The 21,631-nt window shown below is 41.0% G+C and overlaps 1 protein-coding gene across 2 annotated transcripts; it reads left to right on the top strand.

The window, feature by feature from the left end:
- The first annotated feature begins 367 nt into the window (after nt 1-367).
- Nucleotides 368-17,480, top strand: rbm44 (RNA binding motif protein 44). Of its 2 annotated transcripts, XM_085136170.1 has the most exons (21): nt 370-897; nt 1,072-1,099; nt 1,176-1,282; nt 5,370-5,444; nt 5,514-5,559; nt 5,629-5,663; nt 7,233-7,420; nt 7,503-7,702; nt 9,790-9,866; nt 9,976-10,331; nt 10,409-10,458; nt 10,544-10,693; nt 10,779-10,944; nt 12,042-12,076; nt 13,983-14,049; nt 14,235-14,310; nt 14,388-14,519; nt 14,609-14,676; nt 14,879-14,949; nt 15,600-15,804; nt 16,310-17,480. In XM_085136170.1, the coding sequence occupies exons 1-21, from the start codon at nt 690-692 to the stop codon at nt 16,439-16,441; spliced, it is 2,472 nt and encodes an 823-aa protein (XP_084992296.1). In that variant the 5' UTR covers nt 370-689; the 3' UTR covers nt 16,442-17,480. The 2 variants fall into 2 exon arrangements, with proteins under 2 accessions (XP_084992297.1, XP_084992296.1); XM_085136171.1 differs by lacking the exons at nt 15,600-15,804; nt 16,310-17,480 and having other exon boundaries at nt 368-897; nt 14,824-14,935.
- Nucleotides 17,481-21,631: the final 4,151 nt, after the last annotated feature.

Raw genomic sequence — 21,631 nt, 5'->3', positions numbered from 1 at the left:
AAGAAATAATTAACACATCGATCCGCACACCTCTAATGAAAACTGTACTTGAATTGTATTAGTTTTTCTCAATGTTCAAATAAAATTGTACTGTGTATAAATACATGTAATCCCGCCCCTCAAAAAAAAAAGTTACCTCCTGAGTGCAATTTTATTAAGAAAAGTGAGACATACAGACTATAGTCATTACGGAGATCAAAGTGTTTGATCTCTGTATCTGTATGTCTTCTCAACTACCAGACTGAGGTAAGTGACAACAGGGTAAACTGACTGCCCTTCGCCTACAGAACTCGCTGCATGTGTCGTAGGAGGATAATGTTAAAGCTCACAAATGGCAATAGCGAAGATTAACTAAAGGTAAAATTAGAGAGTGGACTATTCCTGTACTTTGACGAATTCCCCGGCATGGCTAAAATGAAGTGGAGTGAGAAAATATATCTTCCATTATTGTAGTTATGAGACAACTGAAGGCCTCGAGAGTAACGCGGGGTTTGGATGTAACATAACTAACAAGTTAGCAAGCTAACTCCGAAAACTAAAAGGAGAAGCGTATATGCCTTTTTATTTTCAGAAATATTAAACGAGAAACCAAAAATTCAAATGCTAACAGACAAACATTAGCTTTGCTTAATGCTAACATTAGCCGTCATTACGTTCACGTGTTTAGCTGACGCCATTTCGCGGTTATAATGGAGCCGTGCTACACGCGTGACCCGTGGCGGACGTCGTGGCCTTTTTACGTTTGGACGACGCCTATAGACACCCAACCCATGGCTTCTTATCAAACATCGTGGCGTGACTTTCCACGCATGTTTTTTCACGAGGCACCTCATTACTCTGCGGGTGTGTGGGCAGAAAGCAGTTTTTACAGTCCGGATTTTAAAAGACCCAGTCCACGTAAGTATGAAATCATGGGTAAAAGTAGTCCCAATTTAGGTCCTAGCGCAATGATATTATTCTGTGTCCAGGCTTTTACTCAGTAAAGAGTGTTCTGTACCGCAAACTTGACCAGTAACTACATTTTACTAGTTTGTCATTTGTTTGTCTTAACGTCGGTTTCTGCATCAACAGAGGAGAGCAGGAAGTTCTTTCTGGACAGGTATGTAACCACGACAGTTTTCTGTGTCCAGCTAAATAACCTGAACCAAAAAAAGGAGACGTGGTTCTGCTTTCAGGTCTGTGTATGATTTGGTGGCTGCTTATCCGCAACTGGCCTTAACTGACTCCAAGCTGCTGGGCTGGTATCTGGGTTTGTCACCCGAGGACAGAAAGCTCATACAGGGTATGTGTCGGTACTCCCACCACAGCTGTCCACAACTGGCCCTCCCTTTGACCAGGGCCGACGCAGCACTAGTCTTTGCAATCCGTGAAACATACTGTGACTTAATGGTTGATGAAAACTGCGGTAAACATTTTAAAACTCAAACAGTTCCAAAAAAAAAAAAAAAAAAGAAGCTTGTTGCAGTGGACTCCGGAAAGTTGAAATTTCTTTTGCACGTTTGGCGTTAACAGTAGCTACTGGATTGAATTTGTACCACCTCAACAAAAATTGTGGTTGAATAGGAAAAAAGTGACCTGTCTTTTCCTGACCTTTCGTCCTTGAGGAATAACATAAAGAGGTCAAGAAAGATGTGAAAGAGAATGTATTAGGACTTATAGTGCTGTGTATGTCTTTGCCACACCACACCATATTTTGCTTTCAATGCGCCAGTTTCTTGTAATTGCCAATGTGATTTTGGGCAGCAGACTTCCAGGCTTTTTGAATGCCTGTCTTTTTGAAAATGTTTTATTCCCCTAACTATAAGCTTTATCAAAAGAAAAGTTTTAAGCCAGTCTTGAAAGTAGGGAGTGTGTCTGTCAGGATTCAAACTGGGAACTGGTTTCAGAGAAGAGGAGCCTGAAAGCTGAACGCTATGCAGGTTGAAAGCAAAGTGCTGTGATGGGGTAAAATGGCCCTCTTTCAGATAAGATGGGGCCTGAATATTCAAAATCTGGTATGTGAGGTGGATTTTAAATGCAATTCTGGATTTAAGAGGTTGCCATGAAAAGATGCTAATACAGGGGAAATGTACTCTCTCATTCTAGTCCCAGTACTCTTGCTGCAGCATTTTGGATTAAGTGAAGGCTTTTTGGGAGCATTTGACCTGATAATAATGAATTACAATAGCCCAGCCTAGCTGTAATGAACATACGAACTAGTTTTTCAACATCACTCTGAGACCGGATGCTTTCAATGTTAAGAGATTATGCAGATGAAAGAAAACATTCCTACATATTTTTTTATGCATGTTGAAGGACATATCTTTATGCCCTCTTCAGGCTTCATAGATAAATAAAGCTGCAAATCATCTGCATAGCAATGAAAATGTATTCTGTTTTTTAATAATGTTACTTAAGGGACGTATATGTCATGCTACTAGTACTGGTCCCAGCACCGAACCCTGTAGAACTCTACGATTAACTTTCATATGTGAAGACGGCTCCCCATTTACATAAAGCATTGGTATCTATCATATGTATTTAAGAATATTTCCTTTTATATATCAGTGGTGTGTTCTAATCACTGTAGTAAAATACTGTGGTTGGTGCTATTGAATGCTACACTGAAGTCTAACAGGCGAGGCAGTCCACTATGACGGGCCATAAAAAGATAATTTGTTAACTTTGCTAGTGTTGTTTCTGTGCTATGATGCACTGTGAATCCAGAACGAAACCATTCAAATAAAACCATTCCTTTGGAATTTTGGTCAACTGTTTAGCAGTAATTCTTTCAAGACTTTTTAAGATAAAAATGGAGGTTAGAAATTGGTCTGTAGTTGGCTAAAATGCTGAATTGAGTAAAAGCTTTTTAATTAGTGGTTTCATTGCAGCTAAAGTGAAAACCTGTGATACACATCCTGTTAATAGAAACTGATCATATTTAAAATTTAATAATTAATTAATAGTAGAACTGAAGAGTTGTGTAGGAATGGAGTCTAAAAGACACAGTGGTTTAGGTATAAATGAATTAATGAAGTTGTTGCATGTTCTTTTTATCTAAGGTAAAAGAGGGTTTCAGTCCCAATCCAGGTTTTCCCAATCCAGAGAGATGATGCTAACCAGCAGTACTAGTGGTATTTGTAAAAGAGAATGTGCTTCTGTCTGATTGGTCAAAACCTGTTGAGAAGTGCGGTGGTTTAGACTTTAGCCCAGGGATGGGCAATTCTGGGACTCGAGGGCCGGTGTCCTGCGGGTTTTAGATCTCACCTTGGGTCAACACACCTGAATCACATGATTAGTTCGTTACCAGGCCTCTGGAGAACTTCAGGACATGTTGAGGAGCTAATTTAGCCATTTAAATCAGCTGTGTTGGTTCAAGGACACATCTAAAACCTGCAGGGACACTGGCCCTCGAGGCCTGGAGTAAAGCTGCTTTAGCCATTCTAAAGCTGCTTTAGCCCATTCATTGGGTGGCTGTAGCTCAGGTGGCAGAGCAGGTCAGCCACTAATCAGAAGGTCGGTGGTTCGATCCCAGGCTGCCTCCTGGCTGCATGCCAAATATCATTGGGCAAGATACTAACCCCAATGTTTGCCTACTGGTGGTGGTCAGAGGGCCCGGTGGCGCCTGTGTCCGGCAGCCTCGCCTCTGTCAGTGCGCCCCAGGGCAGCTGTGGCTACAATGCCAGTGTGTGATTGTGTGTGTGAATGACTGAATGTAGTGTAAAGCGCTTTGGGGTCCTTAACTAGAAAAGCGCTATACAAATGCAGGCCATTTACCATTCTTCTCCTCCATTGGGTGCAGCTTCACCTAGGGATGGACACACACACACTTTTCCCTGACCTGTTACCCAGTTTTATGCGCCTAAGGTACCATCTTACTGTGAGCGCTACTGTTTCTCGACCTTGCTCCGGTTCACTCCCGCATTCCTGCACAGAGCCTTCCACAAAAGCTACACAAACAATCCTTGATCGTGGGAATGTATAACTTTTCTTCTTATTTTATTTGGAGTGCTCAGTAACTTTGTTTTATATCTTCTCTTTGAACAAGATAGAAATTTAGGAGTAACATGGCCTTACAAACCCAACAGTGAGATCTTAAGAGATCCACAGCCTACGGCTCTTCAATGGGGTGTCACTGGGTCCCCAGGAAAAAAAAATTGTAAATGTAAAATAATAAAATAAATATTCTTCTGTAGCAATAACAAAGTATAACATCAATTATTCTGTAGCAATTACACAAGAATATCCAGTAATGTCCCTGCCTACAATTAAACACATTCACTTACCGAACATCATCTGCTGTGGCAAATGGGTTCAAGCCTTTGACCACAAACTTAGTCACTGCTCGGTGACATTCGTCTATCCTGGCCTGAAAGGAGACGCTAACGGTAGACTGCAGTGAGAACTGCCAGCATCTGAGCCAGACTCTGTCTGTCTCTCTCATCACGGTCATCTAAATGCACAGTAATGGCAGGTTTTGTAATAAGGCAGATCGCGCTAACATAATATGCGCTGTTAGTTGATTATTTACCTGCCGCATTAACGGGAGAGGACGTGCAAACGTTACCGCTGCTGCTGGGTTGAGATTCACGAGTCCGGAGCGGAATTAAAAACACGACATTCATTTAAGGTCATCGTGTGTTTTGTGAGCAAATGCTTTTGTATATTTGTAGTGTTTCCTCCCTTAAATGAAATATCTACTTTGCAAGTATTGCAAGTTGCCCTGTTGTCATCCATTCTCGTAAAGCAAAACCAAACTTTTGAGCGTTTGAGCCGCTTAGGCGCCGTGTTTCCTGCCAGGTAAATGACGCTCCGCAACGTGGTGACGTCATTCGGGGCGACTGGAATTGATAAGGGAATCGTTTGCAAAAATGGCAAACAATTCCAAGGAATTGAAACACTGGGAACCGGTTCTCAACAAGAACCAGTTTTCGATACCCATCCCTATTAATAGTTGAAACTAAAAAAAAAAAAAAAAAAGGTTTAAATAATGACACTTAGCCAAAACAAGCAAACTTAATCTGGAAATAACTAATCAAATTACAAATGAAAATACAGAACTTTGATAGCTGCTGTCAGTACATGATTGGCTAATATGTTTCCTGTTTCAACTGGGGAGTCGGGGGAGGGCAACCATTCAGAGCAAATGCCAGTTAACCTAACAAAGTTGTTCTGAGAGAACCATACAGACACGAGAAGAGCATCCAAAATCCCTCTAGATTTGTAACATTTGTAACAAAAAATATCACCTAGAGTTGTCACATTGATGAGCAAATTAAATAACTGGTAGAACAGTTATAAGTTTCAGCATTTTTGTGTATAGGTGTAGGCACATTTTCATGCATTGAAAATGAATTTTAGTTACCTTATCACGTTTTTCTTTTCCCTAGAAGTAGGAGGGTTTCATCAGTTCTTGCAAAGACATCCTGCCTTAGAAATACATAGGCATCACGTTCATGTGAAGGGTAAGTATGTTATAGTACTAAAATCTTGCATTAGGTGTGCTCAGACTAAATTTATTTTTAAATTTACAGATAGCAGCAGTCCTGCCCAGTCAGCTGTGACAGCCAGCCAGCACGTGTATGTGTTACTGTGAAGACACATATCAGACAAGTTCTATCACTTCACTAAAATTCATTTTCTTTACAGGTTTACAACTGCAGGAACAGGGATGGCTGGATGTGGTAATATAATCATCTCATACACTTGAGTCAGAAAACAGAAACCCCTTTAAAAGCATTAATCAGATTGTTTTGGACATTGTGCTATTGGTATTGGTGGATAGTTCTGGGACTCTGCCAATTAAAAAACATAACTAATATTCATTCTCAGGACCTCTTCCAAAATGGATGTTATTTTCAGCTCCTGTCCATTAGCTGTCTACCTGTTTTACTTTATTTTTACCTACTTTTTGCTTTAATTTTTTTAATAAAAATTTACAAAATGAATATTTAACATGCCCGTTAGTGGCCTTGTGCTTTGTCAACGTTTGGTTGGTGTCAGCACAGTAAATGGATACGGATTCCAGCACGTTCAGCTGTCACTAATGCTGCCGGTGCACTCACCTTCTGGCTTCACTGGATGTCTCTGACTTAGACAGATAATAGCCCAACTCGAAGGTGTGATTTCCAACCCTCTACCCATTTTATTCTCTCATTCCAACTTCTGTTGGGTTCCTCAGCTGCTCAGCCATGGAATTGGAAACCAATTCCACGAAGCTCTCTACACACTGTTCATGAGCTAATCTGAAGGCAACATGAACTTTGGAGGTCTGTAGCAACTGACTGTAGAAAATTGGCAACCTCTGTGCGCCTCACCTGCTGACCCCACTCTGTAATTTTGTGTGGCCTATCACTTTGTGGCCGAGTTGCTGAGAAGTGCAATGACTTGCACTTCTTTATAATACAGCTAACAGCTGACTGTGGAATATTTAGTATTGAGGACATTTCATGACTGGACTTATTGCAGAGGTGGCATCCTATCACAGTGCCACACTGGAAATCACAGAGCTCCTGAGAGTGACACATTCTTTCACAAGTGTTTGTAGAAGCAGTCTGCACTCCCAGATGCTCGATGTTATACGCCTGTGGCCATAGAAGTTATTGGATATGCTCAAAACTTTTTTTTTTCTTTCAGGCCTGCCATCAATAGCTCTCTCGCTCTCTCTCTCTCTTGCTCTTTCCTTTTATTTTACAACCAAATAACACTTAATAGATATTAAAATATCTATTAACATCTTGACAGGATTTTATCTTCTGTGTTAAATCCATTGCCAAGAATCAAAATGTAACATGTCTTTGGGTTGTGGAAAGAACCCAGAAGAAACCCACACAGGCACATGCAGACCATGCAAATGGACCAAGAGGAGTTAGTTAAGTGATCTAAAAACGATAATCGTGCTGAAAGCGGGCCACAGTTGCACAGAAAGATGACTTTGAAGAGAAGATCTTTAAATCTGGAATCGTTTTTTTAATTAGTGAAGTCCTGGAACTTTCGGATAATTCCTGGTATAAGTTCAGGTTACTCATCCTGCGGTTGGAGATATCCCACTGTGCGTGTCAGACAGGCAATGACAACAAAATTGTAGTAAAAATAAATTTCACAACATGTCTTAGTATAGAACAAGGCTTATTTCTTGTCTCAAACTGTCAAATTTAATGAGTATTAATTGAAGATTACTGAGTCTAGAGACCAAGTTCCATTCGCATACTTTCAATCTTGTAACCGTTCCATTTGTTTGCTTTTTATTCAAGAAATACCCAGCACTCACCTGGACTTGGAGATGCTCCCCAGTAGGGAGAATTTAACTTTGCTTGGCTGTAACAGGAACGAGCATCAAGAAAAGCTGTTTAGGCAGGCTCACATGCCTGGTGGCTTCAGTGCAGCTTGCAGCAGCCCCGTCACACAAAGAACAAATGATCAGAAGGCCTGCTATAGACCTGTAAGTGTGTTTAAAGAGCTTTAGTTTGTGTAGTCCAAGTTGTATTTTTTTAAAAAGACAAATCACTGTTGTTATTTGAAAGGGACTGCCACTGTGCCAGCTGAATGAAGATAGGTGCTCATTTCAAACGGGTATCTGTGCAGCTGTGTGCAAGGAACCAGCCGGCCTGGTGAGCGTTTCTCTGGACACGGACCTCAAGGTATGTCGACAGAGGAGAAAGCCTGAGCCCTGGAACCAGATTTCAGGGCTACAAGGCCAGAGTGCAGACTTCAGTCCATCACAGTAAGTATGCATCTTATTTCACTGAGTCTTAGGGCAGTGTTTTTATTGAGTAGGTGTGAGTCATGTCAGGACCTGGTCCTGTCCAAACTCTTCATACTTGAGATGTTCTTGGATCCTGTTCAGTAATGTTGCTACGGTATACTGAGCTCTACTAATCGCTGAGCATTGTTGTTATGTGTTGCATCCTTTTCCCAACGTTGCTCCATCTTCAGCCTTGGTGAGGCTCCTACTGCTTCTGTCTCTCTGGTGTACCTTTTCGAGCTGCTAGCCAAGGCTGGCTTGGTTTAGCAGTTTTTAAGGCCACAGGTGTGGACAGTTCTTAGGCCCCGCTTTTTACATTGCGCCTTCCTGCAGTTCCGACAGTTAGCTTACTTCCCTTCATGCTCCATCTCCACTGAGGACACTGTTCTTTGTGGCTGTTCATCATAGGATGGACTAGAATAGCCCTTTATTGTCAATGTATATGTAAAATGAAATTATGGGTGTTCCACACCAACTCTGCAGGAATAAAATAATAAGACATTAGGAATAAATAACAAACAGGAGAAATGTAGATTACTCAGACTGTGGCTCAGATTGGAGAGGTGAGTGGGGGTAGTCTTTGTTAACAGTCCGAATGGCCCAGGTGAAGAAGCTGTTAGTGAGTCTGGAGGTGAAGGACCTGATTGACCTGAGGTGCCAACCAGACGGTTCACACAGGTGGTGAACGGGTGCAAGGAGTCACCTGTGAGGGCCCTGGTTTTCCTGAGACAGAAGGATCTGGCGGTGGCCTGCAGGGGTGGCAGAGGGTAGCCAGTGACTTTTTTTTTTTTTGGGCGGTATTAATTACCGTATAGCCAAACACATTGTGACAGTGGCCATTGACCGTAATGCTGCATTCACATCTTCTGGTAGACTTTCATCAGGTACTTTACGTAGGCTTGGTAATCAGCCACTGAGGATCCAGGTTTCCAGCTTAGTCATAAACTTCAGGTCAGCTGCTCTTGCATTCAACAGCAACCCACCAGTTGTTCTTAGAGCTTGGTAACCAATCTCGTAGGGCGGGGATGTTGATTTCTCAACCCTTGAGTTGATGTCCTGGGTTCCCTTTGCTGTAGCATTTGTGTTGTACCTCATCAATCTCTAGTTGTGATAGCAGTTTCTTCTTCTGGCTGTTGGAACATTGAGCTACTAGTCTCACCCTTAGTCTAGATGTTTGGTGTTACCAAAGCCATAAGTTCCACATCCTCTTCATGTAACCCCTTCCCCTGGGATTACATGCATGGTAGCATTAAAACAGCTATTCAACACCTCACACAGACCTTGTTAATATGAGCAACAGACAAGCCAGTATGGCTTGTTATCTGTAGCACATACACATTAGGTAGCCTTGGGTAGCATGGAGGGCCTAGCCTACCCTTTACTGGATTTGAACCCCTGACCAGCAAGAAGGTATTCTGAGCCATGATTTTGCCACATAAGTGCAAATGACAGTGCATACCTGTTACCAAAGGCACAGAGGCTGGTGAATACCTGCCTGCTGCTCTCACTGATGTAACTCTAGACTGGAGCAGAGTCCAGCCCCTCTGAGGAGACTAGTTTCAGACCCAATATGTCAGTTGAGGTGAACCAGCTACATCTACTCTTTCTTTCTGTCAACCTCATGCATCCCTTCAGTTTCCTTCCATACCAGACAGATGACATTCCCTTTTCCCATGGCCAGCTTGAGTAATCAAATTGCAAGGGACCTGCCCTTGACAGCGACCTGAAGCACCTTGCACCGGACCCCTACGCCGCCTCTGGCGGATGGTGGGCCCACAGGATGTGTGTTGCATGTCTAAAATCCATGTTGCTGCTGACAGTGTCCAGCTTTTTGACTTCAGCTTTGGTGCTCCTGTCTGTGTCTACGGACATCTACTTTAAACCAACTGTGAATTTAAATTATCCCCAACTACAGAGTGAATGAATTTATTTTATACATCGGAAAGAAATGTAAAAATTATTTAGTTTTCTAAATCTGCAGCATATTCAATGTCGTGCATATGTTGCCCCCTTCCTGATTTTCTATTTTTGTGTGTTTGTCAAACTTAAATATTTGAAATCATCAAACAAAGACAAAGGATTCAGATGATTGATCCACAGTACACCGATGGAAGCATTATGCAGGCAGTGGAGCCAGAACAGGGTAAGTTTCCTCTGTGCCAAGCTGAAGAAAACGCCACAAAACATATATGCAGAGATGAGGATATGCATGGTACTGACCATACTGCAATCAACTCTCTTAACCTCTGAAGATCAAAGCGACACCTTCCATAGCCTCATGGAGGATGATAAGAGCATCCTTGTCTGTCTGGCTAATGACAGTCTGAAAGAACAAAACCGGAGCGGTCACTCGTGTCCAGTCACCACTAATAATGATGTTACAGCAGAAGCCAGCACTGAGACCTTGAGGTCATATGAGTCTGCCACCAAGATAAAAAGTGTAGATAAGCACACCTCCCCTATGCCCTGCGTCCCCACCTGTGATGCGATGATTGGCACTGAGGTGGTGCAGTGCCTGTCAGTCTTTACTCAAACTGAGGACCTGGAAACAGCTGACAAACACATTAACACTGAAGTACGCATGGCAGATCTGGACTATCTCGCCAAGGTAAGATTGGAACCCAAACAGCTGTCATTCATAGAAGCTCCACCAAAACATTTTTAAATAGTTTATTAATATTTCAGGAATTTCTCAAACTGAAGAAAACACAGGAAGGGAAAGAGAAAACAAAAAGGTGACGTATACGCACGCATGACCTGTTTATGCATGACCTGTATAGTTTAATGTGAGTGTGTGTAACCCCCCCCCCCCCTCCCCAGTGTTGGCGGCAAGTTGAATAAAGAGTGTGAGTGCATGGACCGTGCTCAGCAAGCAGAGCTAGCCCTCCTGGCACTGCAGTACAGCATATGCAGACAGCACTGCTGGAGACTATACTACACCTCTACTGAGGCAAACCAGCTCACCCTAGTGTAAGTATGCACCAAGTTACAATACGTGTCTGAGCCTATAAGCCTCTGTCTGAGACAATAGTGTTTGTCCCGAATCTCACCGTAGGGCAAAGAATCCTCCTTCAAACATTATACGTGCTCTCCAAAAACTGGAGTTGGACTATAATGAGATGAAGAGTAAGATCCAGGCAGGGCTTCCCCTGCAGCAACTGAAGCCTTTATCTGTTGACTCTGGGGAGATACTCACAGGATCAAGTTACATCCCTGCACAGGTAAACGTTATGGGTGCAACGATACACAAAATTCACGGTTCGGTTCGATACTTTGGTGTCATGGTTCGATATTTTTTTCAATACAAAAAAATGTTCATGCTTTTTTTAATTTGTCATTTATTAAAATTATAAATATATATTTTAACTCAAAAGTACAGTTTTTAAATTTAATGTTTCTGAAACAACAAAATAATAAAAAAATAAATATCTGATTGAGAAATCACTCATCTTTGGAAGAGAGTTTGTTACAGAGAAATGGCTCTTTCCAAAATAAAAGCTATACTATACGCTTCTTCTGGACTATATTCTCAGCAGCATATTAAACATAGCAGGTCCCCATAAGGAGAATCATGTGCTGATGGCTGTCTAAATGACTCGGGTAAAGTTTGTAGCATGCGTGCTTGTTGTTTTTGTCTGCTTCCACTTGTCTTTGCACTAGGATGATGTCGGAGTAAATGTGCAGTCATATTCATTGTGTTCCCACTAGTGCTGTCAGCGTAAATCTTGTTAAAATGACATTAACGCCATAATGCGGCAAATCTCCATTAACAAGTTACCGCGGATTGCCCCGTGCGTCAACACGACGTCAACACGTTAACGAGCTAACTGCGCTAACGCACTAGTTCCCACCAATTGAGCATTGCGTGGCACATCCGACATACTGTTTTACTTTAGTCCATGACGCGCTTACCTTCAGGGTCATACTTCACTGAAGACCAAAATAGTTCCAAAGGCCAGATCTGAATGAGGGTGGGGGAGGTTCAATTTGCCATGTTGCAACGAGCTTAACTTCTGTCTTGCTAGCTTGCGCTGCGCTGAGTGGATCTGCACTCGACAGTGCAGCCTAGGCGGAGTAGTCGAACGCAGATCCACTGAGCGCTCAACACAGACGGCAGAAGAAAAGTTGATAAAAGAAATTAAAAATCTTGTATTGTTTGATACATATGCGTAACGAACCGAAAGCACTGTATCGAATGGTTTAATATCGATACATGTATTGTTGCACCCCTAGTAAACATCTGCCAGCTCTGTGGTGGGGCTGGGTGATGAATTGGACTTTATTTGGAAATAAATTCTTTTTCTGTCTTCCTGTCTAGATCATTCGTGACGTTTTGGGAGAAATCTCATCTTGGTACATTAAAACACGCATGTGCACGCGCACACACGCTATCATTTTGCTGTCTTAGTGAGGACATCTAATTGACAGAATGCTTTCCCTAGCTGCTTACCCTAAACATCATAAATGAATGCCGTAACCCTGACACTAAAACTGCATTTTGAGTCTCAAAAATGCCTTCAAACTTGTGGGGACGGGCACTTTTGCCTTCATAAAGTGACTGTGGCTTCCCACAAGTATAGTAACATATCAATTTTGGGGCCCCCACAAAGAGGTCTAAACAGGTACACACACTTACACCGCGTTCCAAATTATTATGCAAATTGTGTTTAAGTGTCATAAAGATTAAATAAGTTGTTTTTCAATTAAACCCATGGATGAAATTGTGTCTCAGGGCTCTTTGGATGACTGAAATCAATCTTGGACACCTATGATCATTAGTTTGCCAGGTGAGCCCAATTAAAGGAAAAACTACTGAAGAAGGACGTTCCACATTATTAAGCAGACCACCATTTTTCAAGCAATATAGGAAGGAAAAAGGATCTCTGCTGCTGAAAAGCGTGAAATAGTTGAATGCCTCGGACACGTAATGAAAACCTTAGATATTTCACGAAAACTTAAGCGTGATCACCATAATGTAAGAGATTTGTGGCTGAGTCAGCGCACACATGGGTTCGTGCAGATAAAGGCACAATGAGGAAGGTTTCTGCCAGACAAATGCATCAGATTAAGAGAGTAGCTGCTAACAAAGCAGCAAACAGATATTTGAAGCTGCTGCTGCCTCTGGAACCCTGCGAACATCAAGGTGTAGGGTCCTCCAGAGACTTGCAATTGTGCATAAACCTTATATTTGGCCACCCCTAACCAATGCTCACAAGCAGAAACGGCTGCAGTGGGCCCAGAACTACATGAAGACTAATTTTCAAACAGTCCTGTTCACTGATGAGTGCAATGCAACCCTGGATGGTCCAGATAGATGCAGTGGTGGATGGTTGGTGGACAGCCACCATGTCTCAACAGGGCTGCAACGTCAGCAAGGACGTGGTGGAGTCATGTTTTGAGCCAGAATCACGGGGAGAGAGCTCGTTGGCCTCTTTAGGGTCCCTGAAGGTGTGAAAATGACCTCTGCAAAGTATGTGGAGTTTCTGACTGACCGCTTTCTTCCATGGTAGAAAGAGAAGAACTGTGCCTTCTGCAAAACCATCTTCATGCAAGACAATGCACCACCTTATGCTACAGCAAACACCTCTGCATCATTGGCTGCTATCGGCATAAAAGGAGAGAAACTCACGGTGTGGTCCCCATTCTTGATCCCTGATCTCAATCCTATTGAGAACCTTTGGAGCATCCTCAAACAAAAAAATAAGAGGGTGGGAGGCAGTTCACATCCAAACAGCAGCTCTGGGAGGCTATTCTGACATCCTGCAAAGACATTTAAGAAGAAACTTTCCAAAAACTCACAAGTTCCATGGATGCAAGAATTGTAAAACTGCTATCAAATAAGGGATCCTATGTTAATATGTAGCTTTGACCTGTTAAGATGTTTTTGATTGAAATGGCTTTTGAATTCAGTAAAATTGATCTACTAATGCTGCAAATTCAACAAATGACCATTTTCAATTCTCTACTATCTATAAAATGTTTTGAAACTCTGTGCGTAATAATTTGGAACAGTGCATTTTCAGTTATATTTGAAAAACACTGTTTTCAGGCAGTTTTGAGTAACATTTGAATAATACTCTAATGGTTGATGACTCGAAAATTATGCTGACTGTCATTTGAATCGACTATTTAGGAAAATCAGAGAAAAATATCATTGCATAATTGAAACACGGTGTAGTTGTATGTTATTTTGGTTCAGTTATTGAGTAGATCACTCTTTTTCCCTTCCAAATAATGACACATGTTTTCAAATCCAAAGCAGCTCCCAGGAGAAGCTGGATGCACCAAGTGGAGATTGTGGACGTCCTGATGCTCAAGGCGGAAAGGTTCTTTACATTTTTGTTTTTCACGTCCTTTTTTCAGCTTGGTGTTTTTGTGTGGGTGGGTGGGTGGTGGTTGGTTGTTGTTTTTGTTGTTTGTTTGTTTTGTTTAAGTAATTGCTGTTTTTATTTCCTGTATTTGGGCCTCATTACCATGACCAAGTCAACTCTTTTTCCCTCTCTTTTCTCAGGTTGGTCAGGAAAAGGAAAAACGGCTCAAAAATGAGAGTACAAGGAGAGCTGCTACCCTCATCCCTCAAGATGGAGGTTCGAACCATAATGCGCAGAAGCGTCTGTAATCAATTTATGAATACTAGTATCTGAGGAATTCTTTTTGTGGATAGGGTCTGCGGGTCAAGAGGTGAACACAGGTGAGAAATGGTATGATGCTGAGGAAGAGCTGGAGCTTCCAGAAGATGATGTAGCTACTGCTGTGAGACAGGACCCCACACCAGTGACGGCACATCTGTCTGATGGTGAGAGAGAGCAAACAGTGCATTAGGGCTGAACATTTGGAGAATTAAAATTCTTCTAAGTAACCGCAGTTAACTTGTTTTCATTCCAGAATCAGCCAGTCAGGAGGCCATGAGCTCCGTACTGTGTGTTTCCAAGCTGCCCAGCAATGTGACAGAGGTGAGCATTTACTCATCAATGTTGTTTGAGTAGTCATTTAAAATTTATTGTTTTTTTGTTTGTTTTTGGGTTTTTTTTCCATTGGAAATTTTAATTGACAAGTTAAATTGTGTAATGACTCTTTTATGTGAAACCATTGTACTGCAGTGTGGTTGCCAGCAGAGGGCAGTATAGACTTTAATTGAAACTTTGTCTCTGTCAGAGTGACATGATGCTGCTCTTTGACAAATACCATCCCACTGAAGTCAGCATTTCTGCTTTAAAGGATTTGAGGTGAGGTCCTTTTTCCCCCCCCACTATTCAGGCTTATGCTTGTTTTATTAAGTAGTCACACATTCAGGTTTTTATATCAATTATTTCCTTAAGGAAAAACATTATTATGGGCCCGGTTTCCCTGTGTTTTTGGCTTTAAATCGTTAATGGAGACCAAAATGTTGACTCCAATCCTGAGTATGAATGCTTTAACCGCATCAAAGTAAACCTGCATATGTTTGGCTGATTCCAGGTGATCTGTGATATTATCCTGTCATATTTTTGTGTACTTCTGTCAACACATTACTTTACCCTTGTGTCCACTCCACCTGCAGCAGGTCTGTTTACTCTTGGGCCACCAGTTTTCTTTAGGGAATTATGTTTTGCCATGTGGGATTTCTATTCTTGTTAGACTGGCAGTACTCACCCTGCTCCATGTAATCGCTGGAGTCACAGTGGTGTGCAAAGTGATACAGTAAATCATCTACCTGGTCAAAAGCAGATGTTAATGTATTGCTTGTAGTAATGTAATTTTATACAAAACTGTAAAATGTTACATTTCTACACAATTCTAGAAGGTTTACTTTTTTATGTGTGGTTGTAGCAGCAAATTCTAATGCTTCACAAATCAGCACACGCATGCCAGTTTAACAACTCGCTATGTTCTGAAGATTTGCCATAGTTATGTTAAGTGGCCCCCAGTCTGCTGAGACTGCAGTGAAAGAGCTACATGGATGCAGAATGCAAGGTCGCGCTTTACATTTGGAGCACATCAGCAGACTCACGAACAGCAGCCAGAACTCGGCCTCTGAACCTGATTCCTCACAGGACGCTGCCAAACCACAAACCTCCAAGACTGACTCCAGCAGCACTGAGGTGAGCAGACGAGCATTAGGCGTCCTAAAACGATCAAACTTTAAGTGTGCATTCAGATCTGTGTTAGAAGCAGAACATACAGTCCCGATCAAAAGTTTAAGACCACTTCTTTTTGAGCATGCAATTGATTGAAAACAACGCTTAAACTGAAACGGGCTGTTTTAAAGCTGAGCAAAAGTTTGGGACCACATACCCTTTGAAAGGCCAAATCTGTGCAAAAATGTCTATTCAATGTCATTTTCTGTCAGCTGGCTTGTTTGCCATTTTTCAAGTCTTAAACTTTTGATCGGGACTGGATCTATGCTTTTTTTTTTTTTTTTTTTTTTTTTTTTAAATAAAAAAAACCTCCCTGATTGACAATTCATTGGCACTTCTCAAAATAGCTGTCGTTGATGGAAAAATGACATTGATAAAATTTTTGAATTCTTATCATAAAATAGGGTTTAAAAATAAATATATTTTGAGTGCATTAATATGAAAATGTGTCTTCCTCTGTTCTCTCCAGCTGATAACCCCGCCTCCTGTTAAGCCCAGCATCAGGAACAGGAAGGTGGTGTGCATCTCCCCTACAGCAAAGGGAACCTTTGTGCCACAACTCTATGGCACCATGAGCAGCTTTGATACTCTCCACCTCTGACTCAGAGGTGGGGAGGCAGAAGATTGTGGATGCTATGATTAAGCTGAGGGCAAAGCATCAGGGCGTCCTCTGTGGCATGCCCCTCAGGACCATCAGGGAGATGATATCTGAACTTCTGACCAGGCCGCAGATTGCTAAGCAGTCATAATAAAGAAACCAACAGCTCTGATTTGTTATGTGACAGAACCTTTGATTGTTCATTCCAGCATATTATTTTTAAGAAGAGAGAAAGCTATTAATCAGCCTGCTATAGAGAATATAATTTTTGATCGAAGAAGAATTTATAAATCTTTCAATGTTGCTGCCTTTAAATTTAGAGGCATGTTCAGGCTGCTACTTCTGTTATCTGGCACGTGAATTAGTTTGTGTTCTGTCATTAAAAAAAGCATCCGTTGAAAAAATGTCTTATCCTCTTTGTTTTGCCTTTCTATAACCAAGTATTAGCTGAGTCCTAATGTCGAGGCTCAACACTGTGCAGTCGTCTTAGTAGATGTGAAGGGCTGTAACTAAGGCACTTATTCTGAAGTAGTATCTAAACTAGCTTTAATAATGTCCGCTGTCACCAGAACTGAAAGAAAAGGTGACTGTCCTAAAGGGGGAAAAAAAGAAGCAGCTTTTTAATTCTGGAAGTTCTTTTTCTAAGACTGTCTTCTGGTGTTGACCCGTAAATTTCCACTCCAGGTCTTTTATCAGCTGATAACAGCCGCCTTGACAGCCAAGTGAACTGCAGACCTCAAATAATCCAGTTACGACTTAAGTAGCTGCATGTGAGAGCACAAATGCATTAGCTGGTCCATGTACAAAGTACAGTCCAATACAAGTGAGACTGTAACAAAATAGTCTTACCTGGTCTCAGCTACATGTCAAAAAGGACGACTGCTAATCATGTCCAGAACTAATGTGTGAAAAAAAAAATTTATTGGTTGTTTGGGAAGAGAGGGAAGTTTTGGGAGGGATGGCAGCGAGACAGAGCAAGCCAGGGAAGGAGAGAGAAATAGTGATGGGATTTCCGACTCTTTTTAGAGAACCGGCTCTTTCGGCTCGCCTCCCAACCGGCTCTTCAGGTTGTTTTGTTGCTTTTAATTAATTTATTATTAACAATAATATAAAATTATGCACAAAAGGAATTACTAATGTAAAAAGTTTTAGTTATATGTTTATATATAAATATATGCGGTGGCCCCTCGAGACAAAGCACGTACAAACTCCAAAAAACACGTACAAACTCCAAAACACAATTCTAGCGTTAACTGAACTTCCAAAACCGAGCTACCTAGATCATGGAGCACTTCTGTTGTGTTTTGTACGTGTTTTGGAGTTTGTGTGTGCTTTGTCTGTAGCGGCCACCCTAAATATACTTTTATTTATTCACTCCACATAAAATGTAATAAATAAATCATATAATACAAAAACCAACTACTCACATTTCAACTTTTAACTATTTAAATTGTTATCTTTTTTCCTTTTAAACAAATTTAAAGTGAAACAACACAAAACACTGAAAACCACAACACAATTAAATATAACTTAAAATATGAAAACAAAAAGAACATGCATATTCTCTGTCATATAAGCCTGCATGAATAAACTTTCTGAATCCTTTATCATCTGCAACTGAAAGTAGTTGTGGATGATTACTATACCTTTCTAATGTACGGAAGAGGATTAGGGCCACTGGAAAAAAAAGAAAAGTGGGTATGTCTTTTTTTTTTTTTTTCCTTCTTTTCCTGAATTCTGAGAAAAAAGTCAGAATTCTGACTTTAATCTCAGAATTCTGACTTTTTTCTCAGATTTTTTTTCCCTGTGGCCCTAATCCTCTTCCGTACTAATGTGACATTGTTGTCCCTGGTTCTCTTTCTCTGTCTCTCCCTCCCGCTCTCTTCCTGTGCTACTGCGAGTGCAACTACCGCCCCTCCCCCCCTTCCCAGCGCAAAGCACAAGGCTCGCGTGTGGAGTGAAGCGGAAAAACAGTGCGACTGGGAGAAAGGAAAAAACATGGCTCCCAATAAGGAGCCGGCTTGCGTCGTTCACTTTAAGGATCCGGCTATAAGAGCCGTTTCGTTCGTGACCGACACATCACTCGAAAGAGAGAGAGAGCAAGTTTTGAGATGTGACAGATTTGTGACGTTTAGTATATAGCTAGTGCACTGTGTTGTCTTGTGTAGTCGTTGTTTTTGTTTTGTTTTGTGTAGCAGTGAGGGGACTAATGAATGTCACAAAGGCAGATTGCAATGTAAACGCTGTCTCCAGGTGGAAAACCAGAAGAGTGATATACCTCCTGTTGTCAGGCCTGCAGGGTTTATCCCTGTGGTGGTCTCCTCTGTATTGTGTTTTTATTGGCACAAATAATTTGTGGGACATCTTATTGTGACACTGATTGTTCTCTCGTTTAAGTTATAGTAGTATTTTTCAATTGTTGTACAAAATTAAAAAAAAAAAAAAAAACAACAACAAAAAAAAAAACCACGAGATGCATTGGCTGAATTACTAGATAAATAGTTGCATATAACTTTGTTTACAAAATGTATGTATAACATAAAAATTACTATTTATATTTCCATTTCAAGTTCTGAAAATAATTTACAATATGTCTGTGGGTTTCACGGTAAAAAAAAAAAGTACTACTAGGATTTCATGTTTTTTGTGTGATTTCAGATCAGTTGTGTTAATACAGAATGTCAATGAAAAAATTACTGTAGATTCAGACACGTGAGGTTGTGCTGAAAAGAATGATACCAAGCAAGGCAAGGTAAAAAATCTAATCAAATAAAACAATTTGAAGGTGAAATACAAATGTAAAATCAAAAGTAGTCAAAAATGGCCAATTATATTTTGCAACTCAGAGTCCAAAATATAATCCCAACAAATCGTGAAAAATAAGGTTTACATTTTTGTTCATGATAGTGTAAATTTGTGTGAATTCAAGCATGTACCAATCTGATTTTTTCTAACAAAAAAGTGAAACTTAAGTTAGACCTGTGTTTGTAAATCAACTGCCCCAGGTTGCGTTCCTTTCTGGATTTTATACTTATTAGTAGGGCAGGGCAATATGGCCAAAAATATTTATCACGATATATATTTGAAAATGTGCGATAACGATATAACTGACGATATAATTGATGCGAGACAAAATACTTTACAGCTCCACAACTTTATTAGTGGGAGAAAAAAAAACCCTACCAATGTATTTCCACTTAAACAAGCAGCTGTTTTTGTTTGGGTTTTTTTTTGTTTTTTTATGTGCATTTAAGCTATATAAAAATGTAACCGTGCAAATGCAAATTCCTCGCTGACAGTTTGGAATTTCCAGTGGAAATTGGCCGACATATCCTGAGCATAACCATATATAATATCCACAGAACTTAAAAAGAGGTTACACACACACAATGCGGTAGTATTGTGTTGAAGCACAGTACATATCACTCCGTGAGGCTCCTGACTACAGTAGCTGTAATGCTCCGACAATCCATCAAGTGGTGCAACTTCATAGCTTAGCAAAGTCGTACTAAAACATTTTTTGACAGATTTTTGAGCGCCGTGTACCACATAAAATCAGTTTGGTAATAACGACAGCCCGCTTGCATGCGCTACTAAAAAATGTGCTTTGGCGTGTATCTGACGGACGAAAGCCAAACCAGTTCCACACCACTGAAGTTGCACCATTTTTACAAACCAATTCTGGTTCATCTGTTTCACACGATGATTCGCTTTAACCCTCCTCATTCTCTGTCGCCGCCATGGTTTTTCAGCCATATGCGTATGAAAACAAAGGAACTGCGCATGCGCATTTTACCCATATTCTATTGCAATATTTTATTTTCTTATCATTGGCTAAGACAGTGGTTCCCAAACTTTTTTTGCCAGGCCCCCCTTTGTTTTACAAGAAAAATGGTGGCTCCCCCCGCGCGCGCGCGCGCGCACGCACGCACATGTACGCGCAAACACATCCTTTAACCACACACACCCATATTTTGCTCCATTGTGGTTTATTTCACACCTCAAACATTTAGTAAACAATTAACTAAATATAAGTAATCTGCAATAAATTACAGGTAGTAAGAAAACTACTAACTCTTTTACTCTTCATCCAAACCTACACGGGTATTTGTGAAAACGCAGCCGTTTCTATGTGTTTGGACCTTTTGTCCACATGTAAACGGCGTTTTGAATCACCGAAAACTGAGATTTTTTTAAAACTCCTTTTTTGCGTTAACGTGTGGACCAGGAATACAGAGTTGGTCACTCAACGTCAAAGGTATGTGCCACGTCACGCTGTACGCCACGTTATTGTTTACATCAGATGAATTGCAGAATGGCAGATATTCAGATTAACAGTATTTTGCCTCTATCTGCAGGTTTACACGCTTACATATACACACGCAGTTAATCTCTCTCTATTTACAAAGGCAGAGGCATCACGGTGTAATTATTTTACGTGTAGTTGTTTTTTTTTCTGTGTAATAATATTCAACATTGCTATCAATACATTTTTCAAAAAATGCCTCTCTGTGCAAAAAGGGTTTAAAAACATAAACAGCTGTGGGATGCTGTTTGTCCGTAATTTGAACCGGGGGAACAAATTGTGGCAGGATCAGCCTGATATTATATGTATCCCGCTGTAACCTTACTGTATAAAGAGCTAAGATCTCCAAAATGTCAGGAGTAGTTAGTCAAGAACTAAAAAGTGTTTGTGAACAAAAAATCCAAAATGTGGGATGCTGTTTGTCAGGATTTGGACAGCCCAGCGCGTGCTCCCGACACAGGGGAAAACCAATTCTGCAGGGAGACCTACCTTGGCACTTGTGCAGGTGAAGCCAAAGGAAAGATATGCTTCACCATATTTTCTAGTATTTGGCTTGGAAGGAAGTTGGTTTGGAAAGATATTTGACGATGCTTTATCTTCTGCTTTGAGTTTGTGTGGGAGCCCCGTCAAAAACCTGTCCTTTATGGTAGCAGTGTCCAAGCGTTTTGTTTGTTTGTTTGTTTGTTCGTTTTTAATTCATTAATTGCTCTGCGCCTCACACTTTGGGAACCTCTGGTATACCAGAAGAGGATTATGACAAGAGCAGTGTTTCCTTGTCGATGCCTCCCATCTGGGGCTTTCTGCGCATTCACCGCTAGATGTCCCCATGTGGTCGACATAATGTGGTGCCAACAACTCCAAAAGGTACGAACGGGTTAAAGCAATCC

The sequence above is a fragment of the Neolamprologus multifasciatus genome, chromosome 16 (genome assembly GCF_963576455.1).
Source record: "Neolamprologus multifasciatus chromosome 16, fNeoMul1.2, whole genome shotgun sequence".
Taxonomy (NCBI): Eukaryota; Metazoa; Chordata; class Actinopteri; order Cichliformes; family Cichlidae; genus Neolamprologus; species Neolamprologus multifasciatus.
The sequence above is the reverse complement of the archived record's forward strand: the minus strand, read 5'-3'. Positions and strand labels throughout refer to the sequence as shown.

Bases quoted from the DNA above. Each gene is read 5' to 3' on its own strand.
- rbm44 (XM_085136170.1), top strand. From the start codon at position 690: ATGGAGCCGTGCTACACGCGTGACCCGTGGCGGACGTCGTGGCCTTTT. The intron at 10,332-10,408 runs GTAAGATTGGAA...TTAATATTTCAG, and splicing joins ATCTGGACTATCTCGCCAAG to GAATTTCTCAAACTGAAGAA. The intron at 12,077-13,982 runs GTACATTAAAAC...TCAAATCCAAAG, and splicing joins TTGGGAGAAATCTCATCTTG to CAGCTCCCAGGAGAAGCTGG.